The sequence below is a fragment of the Takifugu flavidus genome, chromosome 3 (genome assembly GCF_003711565.1).
Source record: "Takifugu flavidus isolate HTHZ2018 chromosome 3, ASM371156v2, whole genome shotgun sequence".
In the NCBI taxonomy this organism is placed as follows: domain Eukaryota; kingdom Metazoa; phylum Chordata; class Actinopteri; order Tetraodontiformes; family Tetraodontidae; genus Takifugu; species Takifugu flavidus.
Genome location: NC_079522.1, coordinates 6,044,668 through 6,065,609, shown reverse-complemented (window position 1 = coordinate 6,065,609; position 20,942 = coordinate 6,044,668). Strand labels below are relative to the sequence as shown.

Here is a 20,942-nt window from a genome sequence, read left to right as displayed (position 1 = left end):
AGGTGTGTCAAGGTACAGCTCGGTTCAATTTAAAGAACAAAACCCCGAAAGAAGTCGAGTGTTTATTGTTACGCATGTGGTACATCTATTGGCCTATATTGTACGTCATTTGACATCTATATTAAACTAATGAAATGAAAAAAGACAGTTGTGGAGGAGATAAAGGACGTTTTCCATCTAAATCCCTCACTGATTTACTGAGTCTGAATCAAAATGTTCTTGTAAATTTAGCACTTATTGACTGGAACTGAAGCTTATGTAGTAATTTGTTTTCAGATTTACTTTCAGTTATTACAAGCTTCGTGTGAGGCATGAAACTCAACCCATCAACACCTGTTAAAAATCTAAGCGAACCGGTCCTCACAAAAGCCCCGCAGTGATACCAGCATAATTGACAAACAGGTTAGCATTCATTGCCAGCCTATTAGGTATGACAGATGACTAGTGACAACGCAAAGAGGAAATAACAAAGAAATGGTTTTTGCTTTTGAGCCCACCCCCATTTAAAAGAATAGTTTATTTGACGAATAGGATCAATGCAGGTTGGGCAGTAAGTCAGTGGTCAGAGGTTGACGCAGTTCATTATCGTGACGCAGTGCCCCACACGTAGGTTCATGATTCAGAGCCATCGAGGTATTTGTCAGTTAAGGGTGGATGCAGATTCAGTAAAGTGCCCTATCCCAACCACCAACCGAGTTTCAGTTTGATTAACTGGACTGGTGCCGCCGGATTAGCCATTGAAACACAAAATAAATAAATCGACCCGGCAGTCGTTGTTTTAACGTTAAATCATCGCAGGTTCTGGCATTACAGCACCTTAAACATCACACACACAAACCCTCAGGTAACAAGTTCCAGGCTTGAGGTATTTGTTCCATCTGAACCGCAGTCACATATATATTCTAAATAACCCTGCGGCAAAGCTTCTATGTAAGCACAGAGATATGTCATGGTAAATCTAAAATATTTTAACAATATATTCAACATAATTAGGAGTTCCTGTTTGACACTCCTGTCTATCTAATCAAACCTGCTTTTAACCCTTGTGTAATGTTCATATTGTTACTCAGCCAGCGTTTGTGGGTCTGATGGACCCGTTGCATTTTGTGGCTTTGAATGCCTCACAATCAAACACTTTTATGTTAAAATACTGAACAGATGTTTACCTTATCCCAATTACAAGCAGCATAAACAATATATATGGTTAATATTTGCCCTTTACCTTTGTTAGGTCACATTTATAACTTATTTAAAACATAATAAAGAAAATCAATTAAAATCAAGATATGAGTGGAAACAAATTTACAAGTGAAGCAAGGTTTTTCAAAACTGACTTTTATTTCTTTGAACTTATTTTTATTTCTTTTAGTAAAAAGTGAAAACGGGTCCCACAGACCCGAACACCACACAAGGGTTAAAGACACCGATTTGGTTTATGTAACAAATCCGTGTTAAATTTTAAGGGCGTTGTTACAAACAGGCTGGATCTAGTTTGTTCAGCTGTTTTCCACCAGGTCAGTTGGAGGTAATTACCTGTTTTTATGTAAATCTTCAATCAAGGAACACTATCAAGTCTTTCTGGTGGCACAAGATCACCAGACAATGGGAGGAGCACGAGCAGGACACTCGCTCCAGTGAGTCAGCAGCCAAACTAGTTTTTACGCCTTACTGGCAGAGTAGCACAGCAGCTGATATGCATTTCCTTCAATTCGCTCCGACTACCAACCAGAGCTGAGAGGAGGAAATTAAAGCAAAATATTTTTGTTGAGAAGTGGTTTGAACTGACAGGAGTCTGCACAGGCCAAAATGTACAAAAAGGCTAGGAACCGCTTTTATTAGTGTAACAAAACCATTAGAGCAACTTTAAAGACAATAATACTTAAATACAAACTATTAAATCTGGAAGATATTAAATATTTGTGCCTTTTACAGTGTTGATTGAGGTCTGAGTACCTTCCTTCACTCTTCCAATTCTATGAGCTTCTTCAGGTCAGACTTCAACATCTCCTCATCCTCCTCCTCCTCCTCCACCTCTACTTCAATCCCGTCCATGGTCTTCTGCAGCTGCTCCTTGATACGGTTCAGCTCCAGGAGTCCGTCCTGCAGCTCCTTGCAAACCTCACGGATCTTTAACGCAAACTCCGTCTTTGCACCCTTCTTGAGCTCCATGGAGTCCTTGGCCAGGAAAAAGACATCCAGTGCGAGGAAGAGGCCCGACATGACCCCCGTGGTGACGCTCATCACCTGGGCGGCTTTGGCTGCGCCTCCTGCCACATTGAGGACCTGAATGGTGCCGATCAGGCTCTCCGTGTTGATCACCAAGGCTTTGCCGGCCCGGCCACCCTCCTTCATGACGTGTTTGACGTTCTGGTTGAGGTGCTTCTTTGCGATGCTGTCGCTGAATTTATCAAAGTCCCACTCCGCAAGCATCTCCATCCCTTCCTGTCACACAGATTACCCGCTCAAATTCTAAAGACGCAAAACAAATTGTGCCGGTGCGGCCCCGCTGTTGACATGAATAGTTATGTCCCTACCTGCAAAAAGTCCAAGCACTCCTTAATGTCCTTTATCTCCTCCTGGTATCCTTGGATCATCGTCTCCACCTTCTTGCGGTCAGTCTTTGAATGAACCGTGTCGGTGATGTTGGCGGAAGCCGAGGTCAAGCCGCCCGCCGTGGCAACGCCGATCCCGACGGCCGTCACGATGAGCGAGGTCCCCGCGGTGAAGGGTGCCAGAATGAGTCCGGTGATGGTGGTGATGGACCCCGCCACGCTCGCCACGCCTCCGCCCACACTGGCTGTGACCGTTTTCTTGTGAAAGCTGTCGGCGGCGTCCGCCAGCTGCAGCAGCTCCAGGATGCGCTGCTGGAGCGTGCCCCCGCGCTGGTTGAAGAAGCGCACAAAGAGACGCGCCGCCATGTAGATGCGATCGGCTGCTTGTTCCACCACTCTGCCGTGAGAAGAGTTGATATTTCTTTTTTAAAAATTCTGTAATTAGGAGTTCAGATACCCCCAACCTACATTTTTTTTTTAATGAAAAGTGTAGTCGTCAGCTAAACCTAACACAGTTTACAATAAATTTGGAAACACCATTTCTTTACTTGTACAGGATGGTGAAAAGCAGGAAACATTTTACAGTGAATGCGTCTCTTACTCTTCAGTGTCATCATTTCCGCTTGCATCGTTCCACTCATCCCAGCCTAAAACATGTAAACTATTAATTTCACAGCAATATTCATTCTTAATGTGCCACAGGTGGAGACTCGACACCAATCGTACCGTCTACCGTCCTCCACCAGGCCAGTAGGCCGTCTTCATCCTGGAAGGAAACCATGTTCCAAGATTTTATTTAAAAATAAGGATGTTATACACAACATGGCGTTGCTGAAGATGTCTTACATCCAGAGGGTCCACGGTTGTCCCTTCACCGGGCACAGGCACGTCTGCCAATTCCAACGTCTGAACTTCAATTGCTTCCTAAAGGAGAAATTCTGTCATTTAAAGCTTATTTTGTACCTTTTTTTCTTAAGTGAATACATAATTTCACTTTGGACAATAGATCCACCTTAAATATTCTCATCTATGCTGATGATCTGACCAGGTTTAATCAGGCCTTCAGCCTTGAGCTATGCATTTGATCTAAGCTGACTCACCTGCAGGGGGTTGCATGACGCTGCAGAAGAGTCCTGTTGGGAAAAACATGTGTCAATTCAAAACCTAATATGACGATGCAACCATGGAAAGAAAACAGGCTCGTGTGTACGTGACAATGCCATCTAGCTGTAGAAATGGAAACCACAAGAAGACAGGGTGGAGATCAGGGGGACAAAATGGATGCAGATAGCACAAAACACTCAAACACCCAACCCCAACACTGGAATCACACATTACCTTAACCAAAAGAAATAGGTGCAGTAATACCTTTGTCCCAGAACCAAAAAATGCGCTGGGGAGAATCCTTTTTATTCGGAATGTCTACGAATGGAAAAACACACCTTTAAACGAACACATAAAACAATACATTCATGCTCGGTAAATGATTTCGGCGCCACCTTTCTTTTCTTTACTGCCTCCACTGGTTGGCTTTTCACCTCATGGCTGGTCTCCGATTCAGAATACCATATAGTCTGCAGAGGAATTGAAAGGGGGTTTATGACGAATCAACTCAGAATTTGTGCACATTCTTCAGGAGTGACATGTAGATGTCCCCTACTAAGGTAATGTACGTAAGCAGGAAATTAAGCAATGTTCGGGGATCTGAGCCAAGTTTCTAAAGCACAGTCATTCAACGGTGACAATGGTAACCAGTCGGACTGCATTTTTTGAGTAGAGTGACAAGAGAATGATAGTCCACTTTGACGCAATGGGAAAATCGGGATGTCTAACGAACAATCACCACCGTTTAAGGCTGCGTTTTTTTACAGTTTCAAGAAAATTAATCTTACATATCGCTCGATGGCGGCATCTTCCAGGCTTTCGGAGCTTGACGAGTCGACAGCTTTTTCCCCCTGAAATGTCATTTCTTGCATTTACCTTTTTCATCAAAAATACCAGCGGTATCAACAGATGACCAACAGTCATACCTGTGTCTTGCCCGCTGGTTTCACCACTGCATCTATTTGGCACTGTTCGCTTGGCATCTGCGTGATGCCAAGACAAAAACAGGCACCCATTAGCATGCTAGCATGCTCTTAGCGTGCCCCAGCTCATAGTTATGGGGAGCACCTGTCACACAAAAGATGTGATTAAAAGTTCTTGGTACCTGTGTGTGGGACTTGAATGGGTTTACTTTCTGCATCATCCCTTTCAACATCCCAGGAGGCTAAAATTTAAGACAAGTTTAAGTTTAACCTACTTGAATCAGCAACGCTTCCTTTGACCCTGCGATCCTCGCCAGCTAGTGGCGCCAGCAGGAATAACAGTACAAGGTCAGCGTTTGCTTTTCCTATTCTGATGTCACCCGGTTCTGGTTCAAACATCTATTCTAGGGGAATAACAGGATCTCTGGACAAACACCGTGCGGCTTATCAAAACACAACTACTGGGTGAGGCGTGGGAATGTTTTCCCGCCACACGGATCTACCTGCTTCTCCGGCTGGTTGTTGTTGTCTGCCAAACTTCCAGAGCTGGAGGAGAGCTCACTGTCAACACTCTGGGTGTCTGCATTCTTTGGCTGGGACGGTTTGAAAGGGTTGACCTTTTGTATCATCCCTGCTATCATCCCGGGTCTCTGGAGCACAAACACACTCACTGTAAAACCTGAGAACAGGCTAACCCAAGAAGCTACATTCACCCTTCTACCTGTGTAACTTGAGGTTCTTTACTCATCTCAGTTTGAGAATCAATATTTGGTGCCTAAAAAAAAAAAGAAGTAATAAATGTTAACGCTTGTTCTCGGTCGTATCTGAATTTGCGCGCTCGTGTTTGTGATGATACTGAGCTTGCCGGTGTGGTCACACTCAAGGAAACAAAACTGCTCAAAAACAAACTTGAGGAAATAAACTTGGCAAATAATCAGGATCACAAGGTTTTCACCACCAGTATGGTAATGAAAGGACGATAATCTTATGTTGGTCATGGGACACATGACCAACCTTTTTTTTCCCCGATGAGGTGGCCTTCGGGAATTTTTTTCTTCATGTTTTTTTATTTTTTATTTTTAAGCAGATGGTTACAGAAAACATTAATTGCACGTTGTCAAAGATTTTTGGCACTTTAACAGTTTACATGAGACATTTATAATCGTGGATACCTGTTTAGTTTCAGCGTCTTTTTCCAATTCAAGTGCATCATCTTTAGAGTCACTCTTTGGCACCTTAAAAACAAATAAATTACAGTTTACTTAAAATGAGCCACCGCCCCGTTTGGTGAACGTGATGACATTTTACCTAAAATAAATATGCTCTAAGCCAGACTAGAAACACTTAATCCACATCACAATAAGTTTACACACAATACAGACCAATACTGTCATACCACCTTAAAAATAACAGATTAACTCCTTAATACTTGTGACTGTATCAGAGGGCAAAAATACAGGCTGACATTAAAGAACTTGAGACAGGTAAAAAAAAAAGTGGGCGATGGTTGCTCGGTTTGTTGGGAGCTGGGCTGAGAAGTAGAGGGTTGGTAGTGCAGACAAAACACAGCTGTTCTGGTAATAGGAGAAGGTGCAGAACACCTTCAGAGCACTACCAAGGTGACCTTGAGCAAGGCAACAAACCCACAAATGCTCATATGGGGCCCTGTGATGACCTGGCGACCCATCCAGGAGTGGAACCTGCCTTCGTCCTCATTGTGTCCCCTCCCCGAAAGGGATAAAGTGGTAAGGAAGATGAGACGAGATACAAGATGAAGATACAGGTGAATCACTTGTTGCCTGCTGCTTTGTAGAATAATCACTATAACCAAAAATCATGACCAGTGCTTGACATCGTCAAAGACAGAAGAGAAACCAGGTACCTGTGAGGTGGACTTGAATGGGTTGACCTTTTGCATCACACCTTTCAGCATTCCCGGCTTCTAAAATGGAACTGTCATTAGCCCCCACTACAGGAAAAATAACCTCAGGTCATTTTAACATGAGCCGTTGGTGGAGTAAAGTTGGCGTTTCACCTACTTGGTTAGAATTTGAAACTCCTCCTTGTTCTAAGGATTCGGAAGACTGGCTTTTTGAGACCTGCTTGAGAAAAGTTGTCCAACATTAGTGGTGCTAACACCACTGTCGCGCACGGATGACGCCGTTCCTACCTGGGAAGCTGACCTGAATGGATTGACCTTCTGCATGACGCCTTTGAACATACCAGGGTTCTGAAACAGGAGCACTTTGATAAACATCTGAGGAACTCCTGTTTGGATTCTTATCCAAGACAATACCCTAAAATGGTTCTGATCATATAACACATGAGGAAAGATATACCCCTTCTGCGCCACTCAGATGTGAGGTCCCTCAGGGCTCATTTTCAGGCCCCACCTTATTTTCTTTGTACATGCTTCAACTCCAACTAGTAATGAGATTTGTCTCTTCAGAAGTGTTTGTTGACTGTTAAAATTTAAATCCTCTCAGCTCCTTGACTGCTGAGCAAGACTAGAACATGTATCCTAACACCTTTGTCCTATAGCCTTGCTTTACCGGCTACATGAATTGTATAACGGGTAAAGTAAGGTCCTCATACCTGTGAGGAGTCACTTCCTCTTGAGTCACATCCTCTTTCTAGTGATTCTGAGGAAGGAGCTTTGCTGACTGTAGTGGACGCCTGAATACAAAAATCAAGATCAATTTCAACATTTTACATTAAGAGATACCGTTTTGTGACGTTGACCTTCACCTGTGTGCTGGACTTGAAAGGGTTGACTTTCTGCATGGCATCCATCAAACTTTTCCTCTGTACGAAACAACACATTTTATTAAATATTCATGGCCGAAAAGGGAGACTTCAGGGATCGAAATCGGCTTTTTCCTCACGGTAGTCGCCGGGTCGCTTGCTTCTTCCCCGGACCCTAAAGTCACCCCTGCATCCTTTGGGGTCTGACTGTGCATGATGGGATGTTCCAGCTCCTCCTTGGTGGGTCTCGGAGGAAGTACCGGAGTTGGGGCCGTTGAGTTTCTCTCTCTCCTGAATATATTCATCCTACAAAACGAGTAATTGGGTTTAAAATTCGCAACAGTGAAATTCCTTTTTTTTTTTAAAAAAAAAAAAAAATTAAAGCTTTTGAGGCACATGATCATGAATAAAACAACTTAAGTGCATTAAATACTGAAAACGCTTGTATTTTCCTCCAACATGTATTTTTATGCATCTTAAATCAGGAAGCAGGATGATCAAAATAAACACAGGTGGAATAAATTCCATTACATCACAGGTGTGCGTTACACATGCGCTAATGGAGCGAATGTGGCTTCATAGAAACAATATGACCCTTATTTGGTGTTTAGCTGGAGATTTAAACTTTCCGTCTGGGTCTAAAAATTATTTTAAAATTGTGTACATTTTATAGCCGCTTCCTGGTGGATACGTCACCTGCTAGTTGCTAAAAACAAGCTAAGAAAAATCTGAGCAAAAGTTCTTCAGAGTTGCAGTAGGTGACGTCACGGTAGAAAAACGACATCACCGAATTGAAGGCCGTCATTTTAAGCAGCTATTAATCTTAAAGTCTGACATAGTTGCAGAGTGGTTTATGGATTATTTCGAAAGTCATTTGAATGAGAAGAAACGTCAAGGTACTCTGGGGCGCGGCGCTCTGTCACGAGACAAAAGGACGCGCTGACGAGCCGAAACTTTTTCAAACGCAATGAAATAAACGGCTGCTTACCTCCAGAGGTGCCTCACAGAAATAATAAACAGAGAGAAGGGGAGGGAAAAATGACTGCGGGAGAGTTAACGAGTTTTCTGAGTTGTAACCTTGAACAATCACTCACTTCCCTTCAAAACCCAGAGACGTCAAACCAGTTTGGCCGAAATCGAGGCGGACCTCGGCGGAGTTGGATTACTGGCCCCAAAACGGGGGGCCTCCTCTCGTTTCATGAATTTGTTTTTGTCCCTTTCCATTGAGAACAATGGTTGAGCAAACAGCCATTTATGTCGTCATTTAGTCACCTGTGGAACCGATGAGGGGGCGGGGCCTATCTGGCTGCACCAGGACGCTGTTTAAATAAAATAATTCAAAGACAAATGGACTTTATTTCCAGATTAGTCAAATGACCATTTTCAGAAAAGTTGCATTTTTGTATTTACAGCATTGACAGTACGATTAAAAGATACTTTAATTTACGGGCTGTTTTTTAAATGCTGCATTTAAAGGCTGTCAATCAACAAGCCAAATCCTGCATTAAAACGGATATGACCGACTATAAAAATATACGAACGTATTTACAAAGATACAGCTACTCTCAAAAAGCCTCACAGTTTCACTTTAAGTAATCTTGAACCAGATATTCTCTAAAATGTTAAACAAACCAATAAAGCACAATTGTCATCAATCAGCTCTGAATACTGAGGCACGTGAAAGCTCCATCGCTGTAAAGATGCTGTGATAAATATACTGTTAGTATGTTGTGCTCTTCAAGAAGTGAGTAAACACACTTTTGTAAGGACGTTTCCTGTGACACACAATGATATTGACACCAAATAAACCCACATAAAATAACCTCAGTGTATAGTTTGCGTGATCAGTTGCTCCCTGTGCTCGCAGACAGCGTAAAGTCATTGTGTATGTGATCCACTCTTCCTCGTGTCATTTTAGAGAGTAGAATACAAGATTGATCTAAAAATCTGTAAAATCACAACAAAAAGGCCAATGTTTACTGGTTTTGCAGCTGCTGACCATTCTGGAACGTGCCTCAGCTGACTTTGATCGTTTCCTGTTGTGTCCAGCAGAGGGAGCTGTTGAACTGTTTATATGCTCCCAGTAGCATCGTGCAGTTCCTCTCTGATTGCGTTGAGTGTCACGATGGCGTCATTGAGTGAATTTGCCACCTGCTTTATCTGAGCTACCACCTCTTTCTTGCAACCTTTCTTCAGCTCCCGAGAGTCCTTCAGGAAGTACTTGTCCATGCCTTTAAAGAGTCCCTGAACGGAAGCAATGGCCGAGTCTGTAATTTCCACCGCTTTCATCACGGGCCTGTCCACTAGACTGACCATCTGGACCGCCTTGCGGACTTCCCAGTACTCAGAGTAATGCTGAGTTCCAGACCTGAGGAAAGGGTGGCCACGGAGTTTATACATGCCCTGATCAAGGAAGTTAAGGATTTTCTTAATGTCCAACAGCTGAGCCTCATATTCCTGCAGTATTATCTCAACCTATGGGGACAGAAGGATGAATATGCTCATTCTCTTCGCAGAATTATTAGGATTTATTGTTAAGAACAGAATCGAGACAAGGAATCTTACCTTCTTCCTGTCATGCATGTTATTGATGTTATCTGAGATGGCAGCAGACGCAGAGGTGATACCACCAGCTGTTGCCACGCCCACGCCGACAGCAGTTATGACGAGAGAGGCCCCAAAGGTAAAAGGGGCCAAAACTAGACCAGCAATGGCTGTCACGCCACCCACGGCGGTGGTGGTCCCCCCGGTGATGCCGGCCATCTTGGCCTTCTGGTGGAACTCGCTGATGTTGTCGGCGATGGCGTGGAGCATGATGATGTACTGCCAGAGGACCTCGGCGCGCTCTGTGAAGACCTTGTTGAAGACCCGCAGGCCGCGCTGCACCTTGTCCGCCAAGATGGTAAAAGACCTGGTTTTTCAAATGACAGGGACCCTCCTTTAAGTTGAAGGATCAGTTAGACAAAATCCATTCAAAGCGAGCGAACGTACTTGGATTCATCTACTCTGTCGTCCTCGTCTGAAGGCACCTCGTCCCATTCTGGAAACAAAACAAAGCCGTCATGTCACCAATGCGTTAAAAACTCCATATAAAGTCCCATATAAATGACTCACGTTCCACGGTGTACCACCATTCCATCAAACTGTCAGTGTCCTGTGAAGAAAGAAGGAAAACACGGGCGATTACATAAGCGTCACACGGCGCGCCATGCGACCATTCAGTGGGTGAAGTGTCGGAGACAGACCCCGCCCTCTTCCTCATCCTCCAGACCCACAGTGGCGCTCTCGTCCATCTGAGCGGCCTTCCATTCAGCCTGGCAGTTTTGGGGACAAAAATATCCATTTGAGTCTTTAGAATTCGTACATTAGTCACCAAAACACGGCTTCATTCGACCACGGTTTGTTTATATTAAGATTTGTTCACCAGCGCTCGCTGCGCTGTTGGAAACTATGCCTGTTATGCTGCTCGACTGGCCCAGTCGGGAGTCAAAGGTGACCACGGAGGAAGCTAACATGAATCAGGATGACTAAGCAAGGTGAGCGTCTGTTTACACCTGCAGCGAGACAAACGGCCCGCTGATTACGAGTTTGAGTAAGATATTTTTTGTGGTCTACTAGGTGCATGTCAGGATTGTATATATTAGAGAATGTTAGTGAGGAAGCAAAATTAAACTAGCGCTGTAAATAATCAAATAAATTGAAGCTGTGTTTTATTGAATTAGAGAGCGCTGGATTATTTACTGAAGACAGGGATTTTGTTAAAAAGCTCTCAGGATTATCTGTCGTCCTTTCCTGCGGATATCTGGAATTTTTCACCTACTTTAGCAGCTTCTGACAGATAGTCACTCGACGTAGCTCCTGGCGGATCAGGCCGATGCATGTTTTTAATCTGGAATAATAATAAAAGAAAAAAAAAACCAGTCAAGTCTTTGATGCTATCGATGTCACAGCTACCACAGCAACATCTCCTACGTACAGGATTTACCTTTGCTTTGAGCTTTTTGGGGAGTTTTATGACGGGTTTCTTTGGTTTGTGGAAATCTGGTTCATCTTCTCTGTCATACAGCTCTCCGGGAGACATGAAGGGGCTCTCTGACCGAGTCCCCTCATCGGCACCAAAGGTTTCCTGCAAATACACCAACGATACGCCTGGTTATCATCTTAATATCCCTCCCAGATAAAAATAAACAAACAAACGTACGATGGCCGTGTGCTGGGGAGTGAAAGCCGGATCGCTTTGATCGCTGCGGGGCTTCTGTTTGCGTGGGGTGGAAATGAGGCCTCTGAGTTTGGATTTTTTCTGACAAGACAACAAAACATCACAAGGCGAGACCGTGTCATTGATGTAAATGCCCTACTTGTTCATTTCAGTCAATGTATTATAACAAAGACGTACTGGTCTGCAGTCTTCCATCTTGCTCAGCTCGTCATCCTCCAACTCCTCGGCTGAGAAGCTGCCTTCGTCCAGCACGTCCCCCTTATAGAAATCAATCCTCAGCAACAGGGACAGTACATCTAACCTCATTCCAGCCATTTAAAAAGAAACATCTTACCTTTGAGCTGTGGCGGTTCACAGGCAAAACCTTTATCTTTGTGCTTTTCTTCTGTTGGCAGAGAGGGCAGGGCCATTTGAAAGACCATTAAAGGATCAAAAGAGTGAATTATTCATAGAAGAAACAAATGTTTACAGGTTTGCAGTCTCCCAGTCCATACGGAGCATCTTCTCCATTCCATTCCACAGGTGGGTGAAGATCCTTGACGGCAGCCTGAGGAAAATGACATGGTCATGACACAAGAGTGTCGACATACTTGTATCAAAAGCAGGATAATACCTTGCTAGTCGAATGTAATTGTGCTTTCAGTTGCTCCACATCCTCAAAATCATCGTCCTAATAGTGAAAGGTTTAACACGTCAGTCCATCACTGAGCCGGAGGGGTTGAAAGTGTGTAAATATTGAAAAGTGTGCAGTGACGCCACCTTTGAGCCTTTGCTGGGTGTGTGTCCATGCGCTCCCTTCACATCGGTCTGGAAAAGCATCAATGCCACACTCATTCGCTGACATGTGAACAAATACACCGTTAGCTCAAAGAGCTGATACCTTATCCAGGCTGATGGTAAATCCTCTTTGTGGCACAAACTTGACTTTGAGTTTCTTCTTTCTCTTCTAGAGACAAAATGAGTAGATAATCTATGAAATATCCAAAGGATTGAAAAATTAGCAGGAGCTTTTAGGGGTGTTTGTGCGTGTCAACCTGCACGTGCTCGGCCTCCCCACCCTCCTCTTCCTCTGTGCTCTCGTCCAGAACTGTCCCCTGCAGACAGGAAAACACAAATCAAACCTACAACGTGTCAACCTTTCAGCTACCAACAGCTGCTCCTCGTCCGTCCGATGGCTGACAGGTGGCGCTTTACCTCTGACCACCGGCGGAATGAGTCCGCCTTGCTGACGCTCTTTTTCGTGACTTCGTCCTGTTGGGATTTGAAAGAACGTGTCATCCGGTGGGTGAGGCTGCAGCGCTTGTTAGGGGTGAACTTCAGCAAGCTAACCTTTTCTGCTCCGTTTGTGCGTTTCCCTTCTGGCACTGAAGATGTGGTGGATGCTCGTCTCAGTAGCTGATTGACTTTGGTCTTCAGATGCTTCTTCTGTTACACAAAGTTAGTTCATGATTTAGAAATACAGCTAATAATTAGCAAAGATTTACATTGCAGATATACTTTGTATTCCATCCCGTCGTCATTCTCCCCAGGAGACGCGTGAAGATCTGTTAAACTCCCCTGAAAGACATTGAGTTGTTAGGCTTCTCTGTCGAACATGTGCAAATAGTACTAATATTCAAAGTCACTCAGGGTTTTCCCTGTCTGATTCTGTAATAATCTCACCTTTGATGATTTAAAATTGGCTGGTAGCGTGTTGCTCTTCTCCTCTTTGGCCTCATCTGGGAACTTTTCCTACAAAGTGACGATTCGTCAAATTATGGTCACATAGGCGGCAATGCAGACAGTTGATAATGTGTGTTTTTTTATTATTACTTTACCTTCGAGCCTCTCCTGGAAATCAGTGACATCTTGAATCGTTTCTCCCTTTTCTGTTTGGATCAAAATAAGTCAATGTTGATTTCAAAACAACCACAGAGCTGTGATGAATCAGACATGGTACCTTGTTACTATCAGGCCCATCCAGCTCATTGTCACCACTTCCATCCACTTCTTCCTTGTCCTGTGGAGAGTTTTAGCATCATTAGCATCATCCGTTTATGGACCAAACAATACGAAACACATATGTTGCGTCTCTTACTTTCACAGATTCTCGCCGCAACCTCAGTGTTCCAGACTTGTAAAAAACAAATAAGAATCCTAAGTCAGGTTTGGAAATTCATGCAAAGTGGAATTGAAGATCTGCAGTTTCATCCTCGCTTACTGGTTTAAAGCCAGGGTTCAGTTGAGGGCTGTCGTCAGGCCAGTCTTCAACGCACTTTTCCTGTTATAGATGGTTTTAGGTGAAACTTCCAATTATTTATTGATATACTGTAATGACTTTATGCTAGTTGGTTTCATACCTGCCCAGTGAACAGAATGTCCTGAAAGATGATATAGTCTTCAGGATCCACCTTGTTTTCCTGTTAAAACAAAAACCAGAACATTCACAATGCTACCCTGGAATGTTGCCAAAGAGAAATTTATTCTAAAGACAGACATACCGGAGTTTTTGCTGTGTGTGGAATGACTGGTTTAGGGAGTGACCTAAGAGCTGGTTTAGGAAATGTTTTTGACACAGTTGGTTCAGTTTCAACCTAACAAACAAAGGGAGCAGTTACAGACTCAGATAACTGGGCAAAGAAATAAAATAAGTCTCAACTGTTTCCTTACAACCTTCTCTGCTAAAGTAGGCTTTACTGGTCTTGGTGGCTTCAGTGGTACAGGTGGTTTTTCTACCACTGGAGGGTTCTCTGTGAACAGTGGATTTGTTTTCTTCATTTGTCTTCGTCGAGGAAGTGGATTCGGCTGACGCTTGAAAGTCGATATCTTAAAGTTTAGTTATGAAATGTGATAATGTTAGAAAACTCTTCCAGACAGGAAATCCAGACAGGTTCTAAGCAGTTGGTGCAATGTGAGGCTAAAAATCACAACCATGGTACGTACGCGAGTCATTTCAGGAGAGGACTGGCTAGAGGATGCCGATAAACTCCTGGCCTGAATGGGAGGAGTTGCCTGAAGAACACTGCTTCTCTGAGGTGTTGCCAGGACAACATTCGCCAGCATGTCCGTACTGCCCAATGAGGATGTGGGGTAAGATCTGCTAGAAATATCCTTAGGAAGGGGCTGGAAGATATCTGGAGTTCCATGTGAAACATCTGTGAAGGGGTTGTAGTGGCTGGGCGGAGTGTTGGTGTGAGCTTCTTCTGAACCAGAAAAGTCTTGCAGTAAATCCCTCGTAACTGTTCTGGGGAACGGCTCAGGTGTGTGAGCAGACAACGGGGAGAACACATCCTCATTTGTCAGAAGGGACGGGCTAAAAAGATCTTTTATGGGGGGATCTTGCTTGACAGCTTGAAAGATATCAGCCTGGCCGGTTGCAGCATTGTGAAATGGGTTTGTAACCGAAGGGTGCTGAGATAGGGAGAGCTCAGGCTCTTCTGACGGAGATGTGAATGGGTCAAAGGTTTTGGGAGTTGCATCAAAAGGGTTTGGGCTCGTAACTCCTCCGCCCTTAAACAGGACGGCACTTTTTGGGAAGTTCGTTGCTCCAACAGAAGCTACTTTAAAGAAGTCTGATGAGTTCATGGTCACAGTGTGAGAATTAGCTGTAGTTTCTTGGGTTGACATCTCCAGATGATTAGAGGGGAGGGGCTGGAATAGGTCCCTCTGAGGTGCTGAGAGGTCCACTCCATTTGGCAAAGTTTGGATTTCAGTCTCATGGTCCAGAGGTGAAAACACGGGCGGTGGGGCAACGCAAGGATCAAGGTCTTGACTCAAAGTCTTCCTCCCAATGTCTTTATTACTCGTTTCCTGTTGAGAAAAACTTGCTAGTGCACAGAAACGTACTTATGGTGATTTGATAAACATAAGTCCTTGCACGTACCATGTAATATGTATAAAAAGGATTTCTTCTGGACAGATCTCCACCCTCTCCATTCTGAAAATGCAAGATGGAAATATATCACAAATTCTAATTCCTTATCTTAAAACTCTTTGAACTGCTTAAAGGATCCAGACAATAGTGTGATGGAGTGACGCGAGTACAGTAGTTCATGCGAGTAGGCTAAGAGCTAGAGGATATGCATTTCACGAAAACAACATCATGGGTCTGCTTTTAAGTGTGTAGTAATTAGGCCACGCCCTCCACTATCAGGAGGAGTTAGGTGATGAAGCAACATCAAAGTGGCTGAAACTGTTGAGCAAATCCTTGGAGGGGGGCGTGTGTGTATTGTTTTCGTTGTCTTGAAGATTTTAAATGCATTAATGGAATGCTCTCTGCGTGGGTTTCTCTTCACCTGTATCAGGTGGAGCTGCTGGTTTTCTACCACACCTGGAGCTGCTACAGAGGGACCTGCTTCGGGCTCTTTGTCCTGTAAAACGTGTTGAAATACAATGGCTAGAAAATGTAGTCTTCACTGGCTTTTCTAAGGCTTCTGCAGCCTCTCAAGACAAAGCGTCAAATTACTGTATTTCAAATTGAACCAAATTGTCATCAGTGATGTCTGACCTGTTTGTTCTGAAACTGGTTTCCTTCAGATCCACTGGAGTTGGGATTCTGAGTGGGAGAACAGCATAATAAAAAGAAGGGTTCCATTTGAAATTGTTCTACTGGAGCAGGAATAAATCAGAAACAGGCCTTTGCATGTTTGCATACATGCGCTCACCGTGAACTGGCTATGAAAAGGACTTTGGGAAACTTTCTTCAACATCACCTGTAGATTCACAAGACTCTGCAGGGAACACAATCTCAATACTCAGCATGTGCAACAGGTTAAATTTAAAGAAAGTTTTTGAATGAAAAATGGTTCTAAATAGACTAATTATTCTTTATACATTTTTCTGTGAATTTACACACAGATGTGATGTGTAGGGGTTTATTTGTTTGTTTGTTTTTGTTTTTTACAGAAAATAGCTTAAAAGTTATGAATGATTCCAATAAGTAATAATGCTATCAATTAATAAAGCCCTTGTGGAGCCCTGTAAATTCAATTTAAAGGTCCGTACATGATTGGTCTTGATTATTTACAGAGTACTCTTTTTAGATATCCAAAAAACAATATTTGTGGCTAAAACTGCGTATTTTTGCGGATTTAATGCATCTGACTATATAAGAAAATAAGATGAAATGCTGAATTTCATTCTGTACAAGAACCTTTTGCAACGTTTGTTCAACAAGAAGGCACATAAAGGTCACTTAAGTGATTAATAACGAGGAATTTGACAAGAATCAGTCACATTGAAACCAAAAAGTGATGATTCAGAGCAGCAAACTTTGACCTGAAACATGTCAGCCATACCTGCAGGTTTTTAAACACCTTTGACGCACACGAAAAAATAGCAAAATCACTGCCCCTCTCGCTCTCTCACACACGCACGCACGCCTTTTCTGAAATAAGAGGCACATTTTTAGCAGAACTCACGGGTCGTCTCTCCGAATGTTGAGGATCTTCTTTTTGTTCTGTCTCCCCCTCGGTCTCCTAAAAAAACAACAAACAAACAAAAAACAAAAGAAAAATAGAAAACAACGACGCAGCTCGCGATTTACATCAATTATCTTTCTAATTATGAAGACTTACCGTAGCTGTATCGCCCCTCATGGTCAGTAAAGTTATTTGTAAAACTGAATATGCTTTTACGAAATGAAAATACACTACGGACTATGATCAAAGCAATTTTTTTTTAATTAAAATGCGTCAGAATGTCTGTCCGCGTAGACAACGCTCGGGCTCGCGCTTGTAATTATTTCGCCAGTTGACTCACCTGCGTTAAGTCCTTCATCAGGTAAGACATCAACATCCGGAATGGGGAATTTCTAAATAAAAGGACGTTTTGAACGTGGAAAGATGTACAATCTTATGAAACGAAGAAGTTAATTTATTTGGTTTACATTGTCACTTAAGTGGAAAAAAAAACAACTAAAATATTTCCCGTTTACATTTTTCAAAAAATAGTTTTAGCTGCGACTGTGCAGTTTTATTTTGAAAGCCAATTGAAAAAACGTCCTCAGTAGTGGAACCTTATCAGTCGCGCTTGAACAAAAATAGTTGCCTTCACAGCTCAATGCAAACCAACCGGTTGTCCTCGCCCAGCTCACCTGGGTGGTGTGGCTCAGGTGTGTTGTGAGGCGGAGAAATGAAAAAGTTGTTTTGATTGATACACTTAAAGGTAAAAGTATCATATAGTCACTGACTGAATCTTTCTGAATAATTATTGAAGAAGATGCTATTTATTCTACATCAAAAACTAAAAATTTCAAAAATAAACTCATTATTTAAATAACCTTTGTAACATGTGTACAATGCAGTGTGACGGAGCAACATGTTCATGACACATGATCAAAGTTTATATAAAATGGGAAAGGTAACTGAATGATTTTTATTTTTACACATGGAGTTGATGCCATTTCTTAAAATCCAGGGTTTTTTGTTTTTCTCTCTTGAACAGGCGTCATTTATAAGAAGTCACATGGTTTGTGGAAGCGGAAACTCGTGGTTAGGCGGCTGACAACAACAAAAATGAAAGAATTTTTTTATTGTTTTGTTTAAGTATTCATCATATTTCATTGTATTTTCTAGAAGTTAAATTTAAAATCAAATTGCTGTCATTTAGCCCTTCATTCCTCAAATTCTGCCCTCTTATGAAAAACAAGCTAAAAAATCCTTATTTGGAGACATGTTAAATAAAATCTGACTTTTCAAAATGTATGAAGATATTTCATCTTCAGCTTAATGGTTACTGAACATTTGAATTATACCCTATCATTTAATCAAATTTTTAAGAGGTTTTGAAATTGAGGGGGGCTGTAATATATTTTCCAAACTATCCCATATTCTGTTCATCTCGTTATAATTTGCTAATTAGAGAAGCCCAGACAAACATACAGGCTTTGGGCCATTTGCGGCCCTTTGAGAGCATGCAGTCGGCCATCAGTTTTATTTACATCATCTTCTGAATTAACATATGCAGGAGATATGTGTTAGATAAATCCTTTTTCTGAAAGAATGTTCTTTCTTCTATTGACATTATTTTTACTTCTGAGATTTCTTTCTTTTGGTTATTCAAATATGTGATGATGTACAATAGTACATCCTAGTACCGGTCCAGTCCGTCCAGTAACAGCAGAATCAACAGGCCCTGAATAACAGTTACCCAGAGGATGTGTTGATGAGCTGGGTCGAATATCAAGTCAACCATACAACTAGACAACAGGTGGCAGGACTGGTTGACCATCTATGTGAAGGGGCTGGAAAACATGTTGAACAGCCTCTACTTGACACTGGCCCACTGGGGCGATCATTTTTTTTTAATGATCGTAAACCTTTTAAGATATGCAGCCCTGTGCTTACTTTTATGAGAGACTCTTTTTGTGTTTACATAAAATTGCCAACTCACATTATTGAAAGTGTTTTTGGCACCTAAAATGTTACTCCTTTTTCATATTTCATTTTTTCTCATCCTTTCAGTTAATCTTCAGGATTCTCTTCTGTCACAGGATTTCCGAGAAACGAAATGTCTTCAAAGAAATGCCTGTAGGAAAACAATTTCTGCTTGGCTAGTATATCAACAAAGAAATCAAAAGGATGAAGTTTTTTGTTTTATCATACTTTCTGTTTCTGTTCTGTTTCAGTTATATTCCATTTATATTTTCAGACTACTGTAGTTCATGTATTGTCCCTGTTACTTTGAATGGCTGGAGAAAAACAACACCATTTAAAGTAAATTGACCATAAAACATCAGCACAGATGAGGGAGTTCCCCAGGGGATGTACCTGGGCAGGGTTATCAAAGAGAAACTAAAAGTTAAAATATTATAAAAGTCCAGATCTCGACCTTTAGTACATCCACACCTACACCAGCTGAGTGTTTCTCCTGATATGTTTAAAGGAATCTATGATTCTTTAATTAAATATTGACTATTTCTACAAAATCGATCATGGATATGGATGTACTTCAGGACATTATCCCGGATGCTTTCAATAACAGTAAAGAAAAGGTCCTTCTCGACAAGTTGCAAAGGCTTGTAACAAGTGTTAGTTGGAGTCCGACAGACGCCGCTGACCTGTTTCTCGCTCTTCTGGAACGTTTTGATTCGGCACACTTGGAAAGATCTCAACTTCTACCATGGCTGTTAGAGATCCTACACCTGATGGAGATTAATCTCATCACTCCTACCTGGAAATGTCACAAAGGGACAGCTGTTGAAGTGGTCCGCGACGCAGCTGTGACCGATGGAATGCTCAAGGATTATTTTTCTCAAGAGGAGGAGAAGAAGTTGCGTGAGATTATTGAGGAAATCAGACAAACAAAGTTGAACCATGTCAACGAGGCACTTCTCAGTAAAGTTGAAGGTACTGTGTCATCCGTCTATGATGTCCTTTGTTCAAAAACTATTGCAAAGCTCTCTGGCACTGAAGGAGACTTGCTGAGGCTCTGTAGGGCTGCAGAAAGAGCTCAGTTTCGCCCACGACTAACGCAGATGGTGAGCTGGTGTATTATGGCTCTTTCCAAAACCGGACAGTTTATTCAGGTTGCCACGGGAGAGGGAAAGTCCTGCATCGTGGCAATGTTTGCAGCCTTCAAAGCCATGAAAGGGAAAACTGTGCACATACTGAGCAGCTCACCGATCCTTGCAGAAAGAGACATGGAAGACTGGAAGAAACTTTTCAGTACCTTAAAAATCAGTGTGGACTGCAACACCAATAAGCATGATATACCTAGCTTACAAAACTGTTATAAGTGTCAGGTTGTCTATGGTACTGCTGACAAATTTGCTGGAGACTATCTGACACAGGTTTGTGAACGGACAGACATATTTGGGCAGAGAAAATCTCTGTGTGCAATTGTGGATGAAGAAGATTCCATCATGCTCGATAAGGCTCTTCATGTTATCTACATGGGTAAAGACATGCCAGCATTACAACATCTTAATTCACTGTTAGCATTCATATGGACCGTCGTCAACAAATACAGTAAAAATGACGCTGAGACCATCATCGGGGATGAACAAAGAATCCTGAAAACTATAAAGAAAGAAGTTGAAAATTCACTGCATTTTACACCATGTGAACTGACAAGAGATGATCGCTGCTGTTACGTGCCTGGCTTTCTGTCAGGACTGGTGCGCTCCAAAATCAACGTTTGGATCAGAAATGCACTGAAAGCACAAAAAATGACCAAGGACCACGAGTATGTCTTGGAAGGGCAGAGGATCGTGCCGGTTGATTACAACTCCACAGGTGTTGTTGAAAACTTCATGAAGTGGTCAGATGGGTTGCACCAGTTTCTTGAATTGAAACACAAGTTGAAGTTAAGCAACATGATACCCATCTCAAACTACATGTCCAATGTTGGCTTACTGCAAAAGTATGGAGCTGAGATCTTTGGCCTCACTGGTACACTTGGCCAACAAGCAGAGATGGA

The 20,942-nt window shown here is 42.5% G+C and overlaps 2 protein-coding genes across 8 annotated transcripts; both read right to left on the bottom strand.

Moving 5' to 3' along the window:
• Window positions 1-1,807: 1,807 nt before the first annotated feature.
• apold1b (apolipoprotein L domain containing 1b) lies at window positions 1,808-8,608 on the bottom strand. 7 transcript variants are annotated; one of them, XM_057028324.1, is made up of 21 exons: window positions 8,313-8,608; window positions 7,465-7,630; window positions 7,328-7,384; window positions 7,175-7,255; window positions 6,750-6,809; window positions 6,619-6,681; window positions 6,462-6,521; window positions 5,752-5,814; window positions 5,301-5,354; window positions 5,083-5,229; window positions 4,855-4,896; window positions 4,583-4,639; window positions 4,445-4,507; window positions 4,052-4,126; window positions 3,921-3,974; window positions 3,653-3,685; window positions 3,399-3,476; window positions 3,279-3,318; window positions 3,154-3,199; window positions 2,535-2,949; window positions 1,808-2,442 (listed from the first exon to the last, which is right to left on the bottom strand). In XM_057028324.1, exons 2-21 carry the CDS (start codon window positions 7,627-7,629, stop codon window positions 1,960-1,962), a joined length of 2,136 nt encoding a protein of 711 aa, XP_056884304.1. In that variant the 5' UTR covers window position 7,630; window positions 8,313-8,608; the 3' UTR covers window positions 1,808-1,959. The 7 variants fall into 7 exon arrangements, with proteins under 7 accessions (XP_056884304.1, XP_056884300.1, XP_056884303.1 ...); XM_057028320.1 differs by lacking the exon at window positions 4,855-4,896 and adding an exon at window positions 4,762-4,821 and having other exon boundaries at window positions 8,313-8,607; XM_057028323.1 differs by lacking the exon at window positions 4,855-4,896 and adding an exon at window positions 4,762-4,821 and having other exon boundaries at window positions 6,619-6,678; window positions 8,313-8,607.
• Window positions 8,609-8,660: 52 nt separating this feature from the next.
• Window positions 8,661-17,293, bottom strand: si:cabz01007807.1 (uncharacterized). Its single transcript, XM_057028289.1, has 33 exons — window positions 17,099-17,293; window positions 16,943-16,999; window positions 16,187-16,252; window positions 16,030-16,077; window positions 15,818-15,892; window positions 15,406-15,459; window positions 14,466-15,332; window positions 14,196-14,348; window positions 14,024-14,116; window positions 13,883-13,942; window positions 13,744-13,803; window positions 13,621-13,656; window positions 13,483-13,542; window positions 13,361-13,411; window positions 13,206-13,274; window positions 13,041-13,100; window positions 12,873-12,968; window positions 12,738-12,794; window positions 12,578-12,637; window positions 12,424-12,489; window positions 12,303-12,350; window positions 12,157-12,213; window positions 12,013-12,090; window positions 11,878-11,928; window positions 11,721-11,801; window positions 11,526-11,624; window positions 11,310-11,450; window positions 11,145-11,213; window positions 10,570-10,638; window positions 10,439-10,478; window positions 10,316-10,364; window positions 9,890-10,235; window positions 8,661-9,799 (listed from the first exon to the last, which is right to left on the bottom strand). Exons 1-33 carry the CDS (start codon window positions 17,117-17,119, stop codon window positions 9,395-9,397), a joined length of 3,642 nt encoding a protein of 1,213 aa, XP_056884269.1. The 5' UTR covers window positions 17,120-17,293; the 3' UTR covers window positions 8,661-9,394.
• Between the last annotated feature and the right edge of the window lie 3,649 nt (window positions 17,294-20,942).

Excerpts from the sequence above, each read along its gene's own strand:
- apold1b (XM_057028320.1), bottom strand. The coding sequence starts at position 7,629 with ATGAATATATTCAGGAGAGAGAGAAACTCAACGGCCCCAACTCCGGTA. Across the intron at positions 3,686-3,920 it reads TTTTTGGTTCTGGGACAAAG|GACTCTTCTGCAGCGTCATG; the intron begins GTATTACTGCAC and ends TTTTCCCAACAG. Across the intron at positions 3,319-3,398 it reads CAACCGTGGACCCTCTGGAT|GATGAAGACGGCCTACTGGC; the intron begins GTAAGACATCTT and ends GTTTCCTTCCAG.
- si:cabz01007807.1 (XM_057028289.1), bottom strand. The coding sequence starts at position 17,119 with ATGAGGGGCGATACAGCTACG. Across the intron at positions 15,893-16,029 it reads ACCAGTTTCAGAACAAACAG|GACAAAGAGCCCGAAGCAGG; the intron begins GTCAGACATCAC and ends CACGTTTTACAG. Across the intron at positions 13,543-13,620 it reads TGCGGCGAGAATCTGTGAAA|GACAAGGAAGAAGTGGATGG; the intron begins GTAAGAGACGCA and ends AACTCTCCACAG.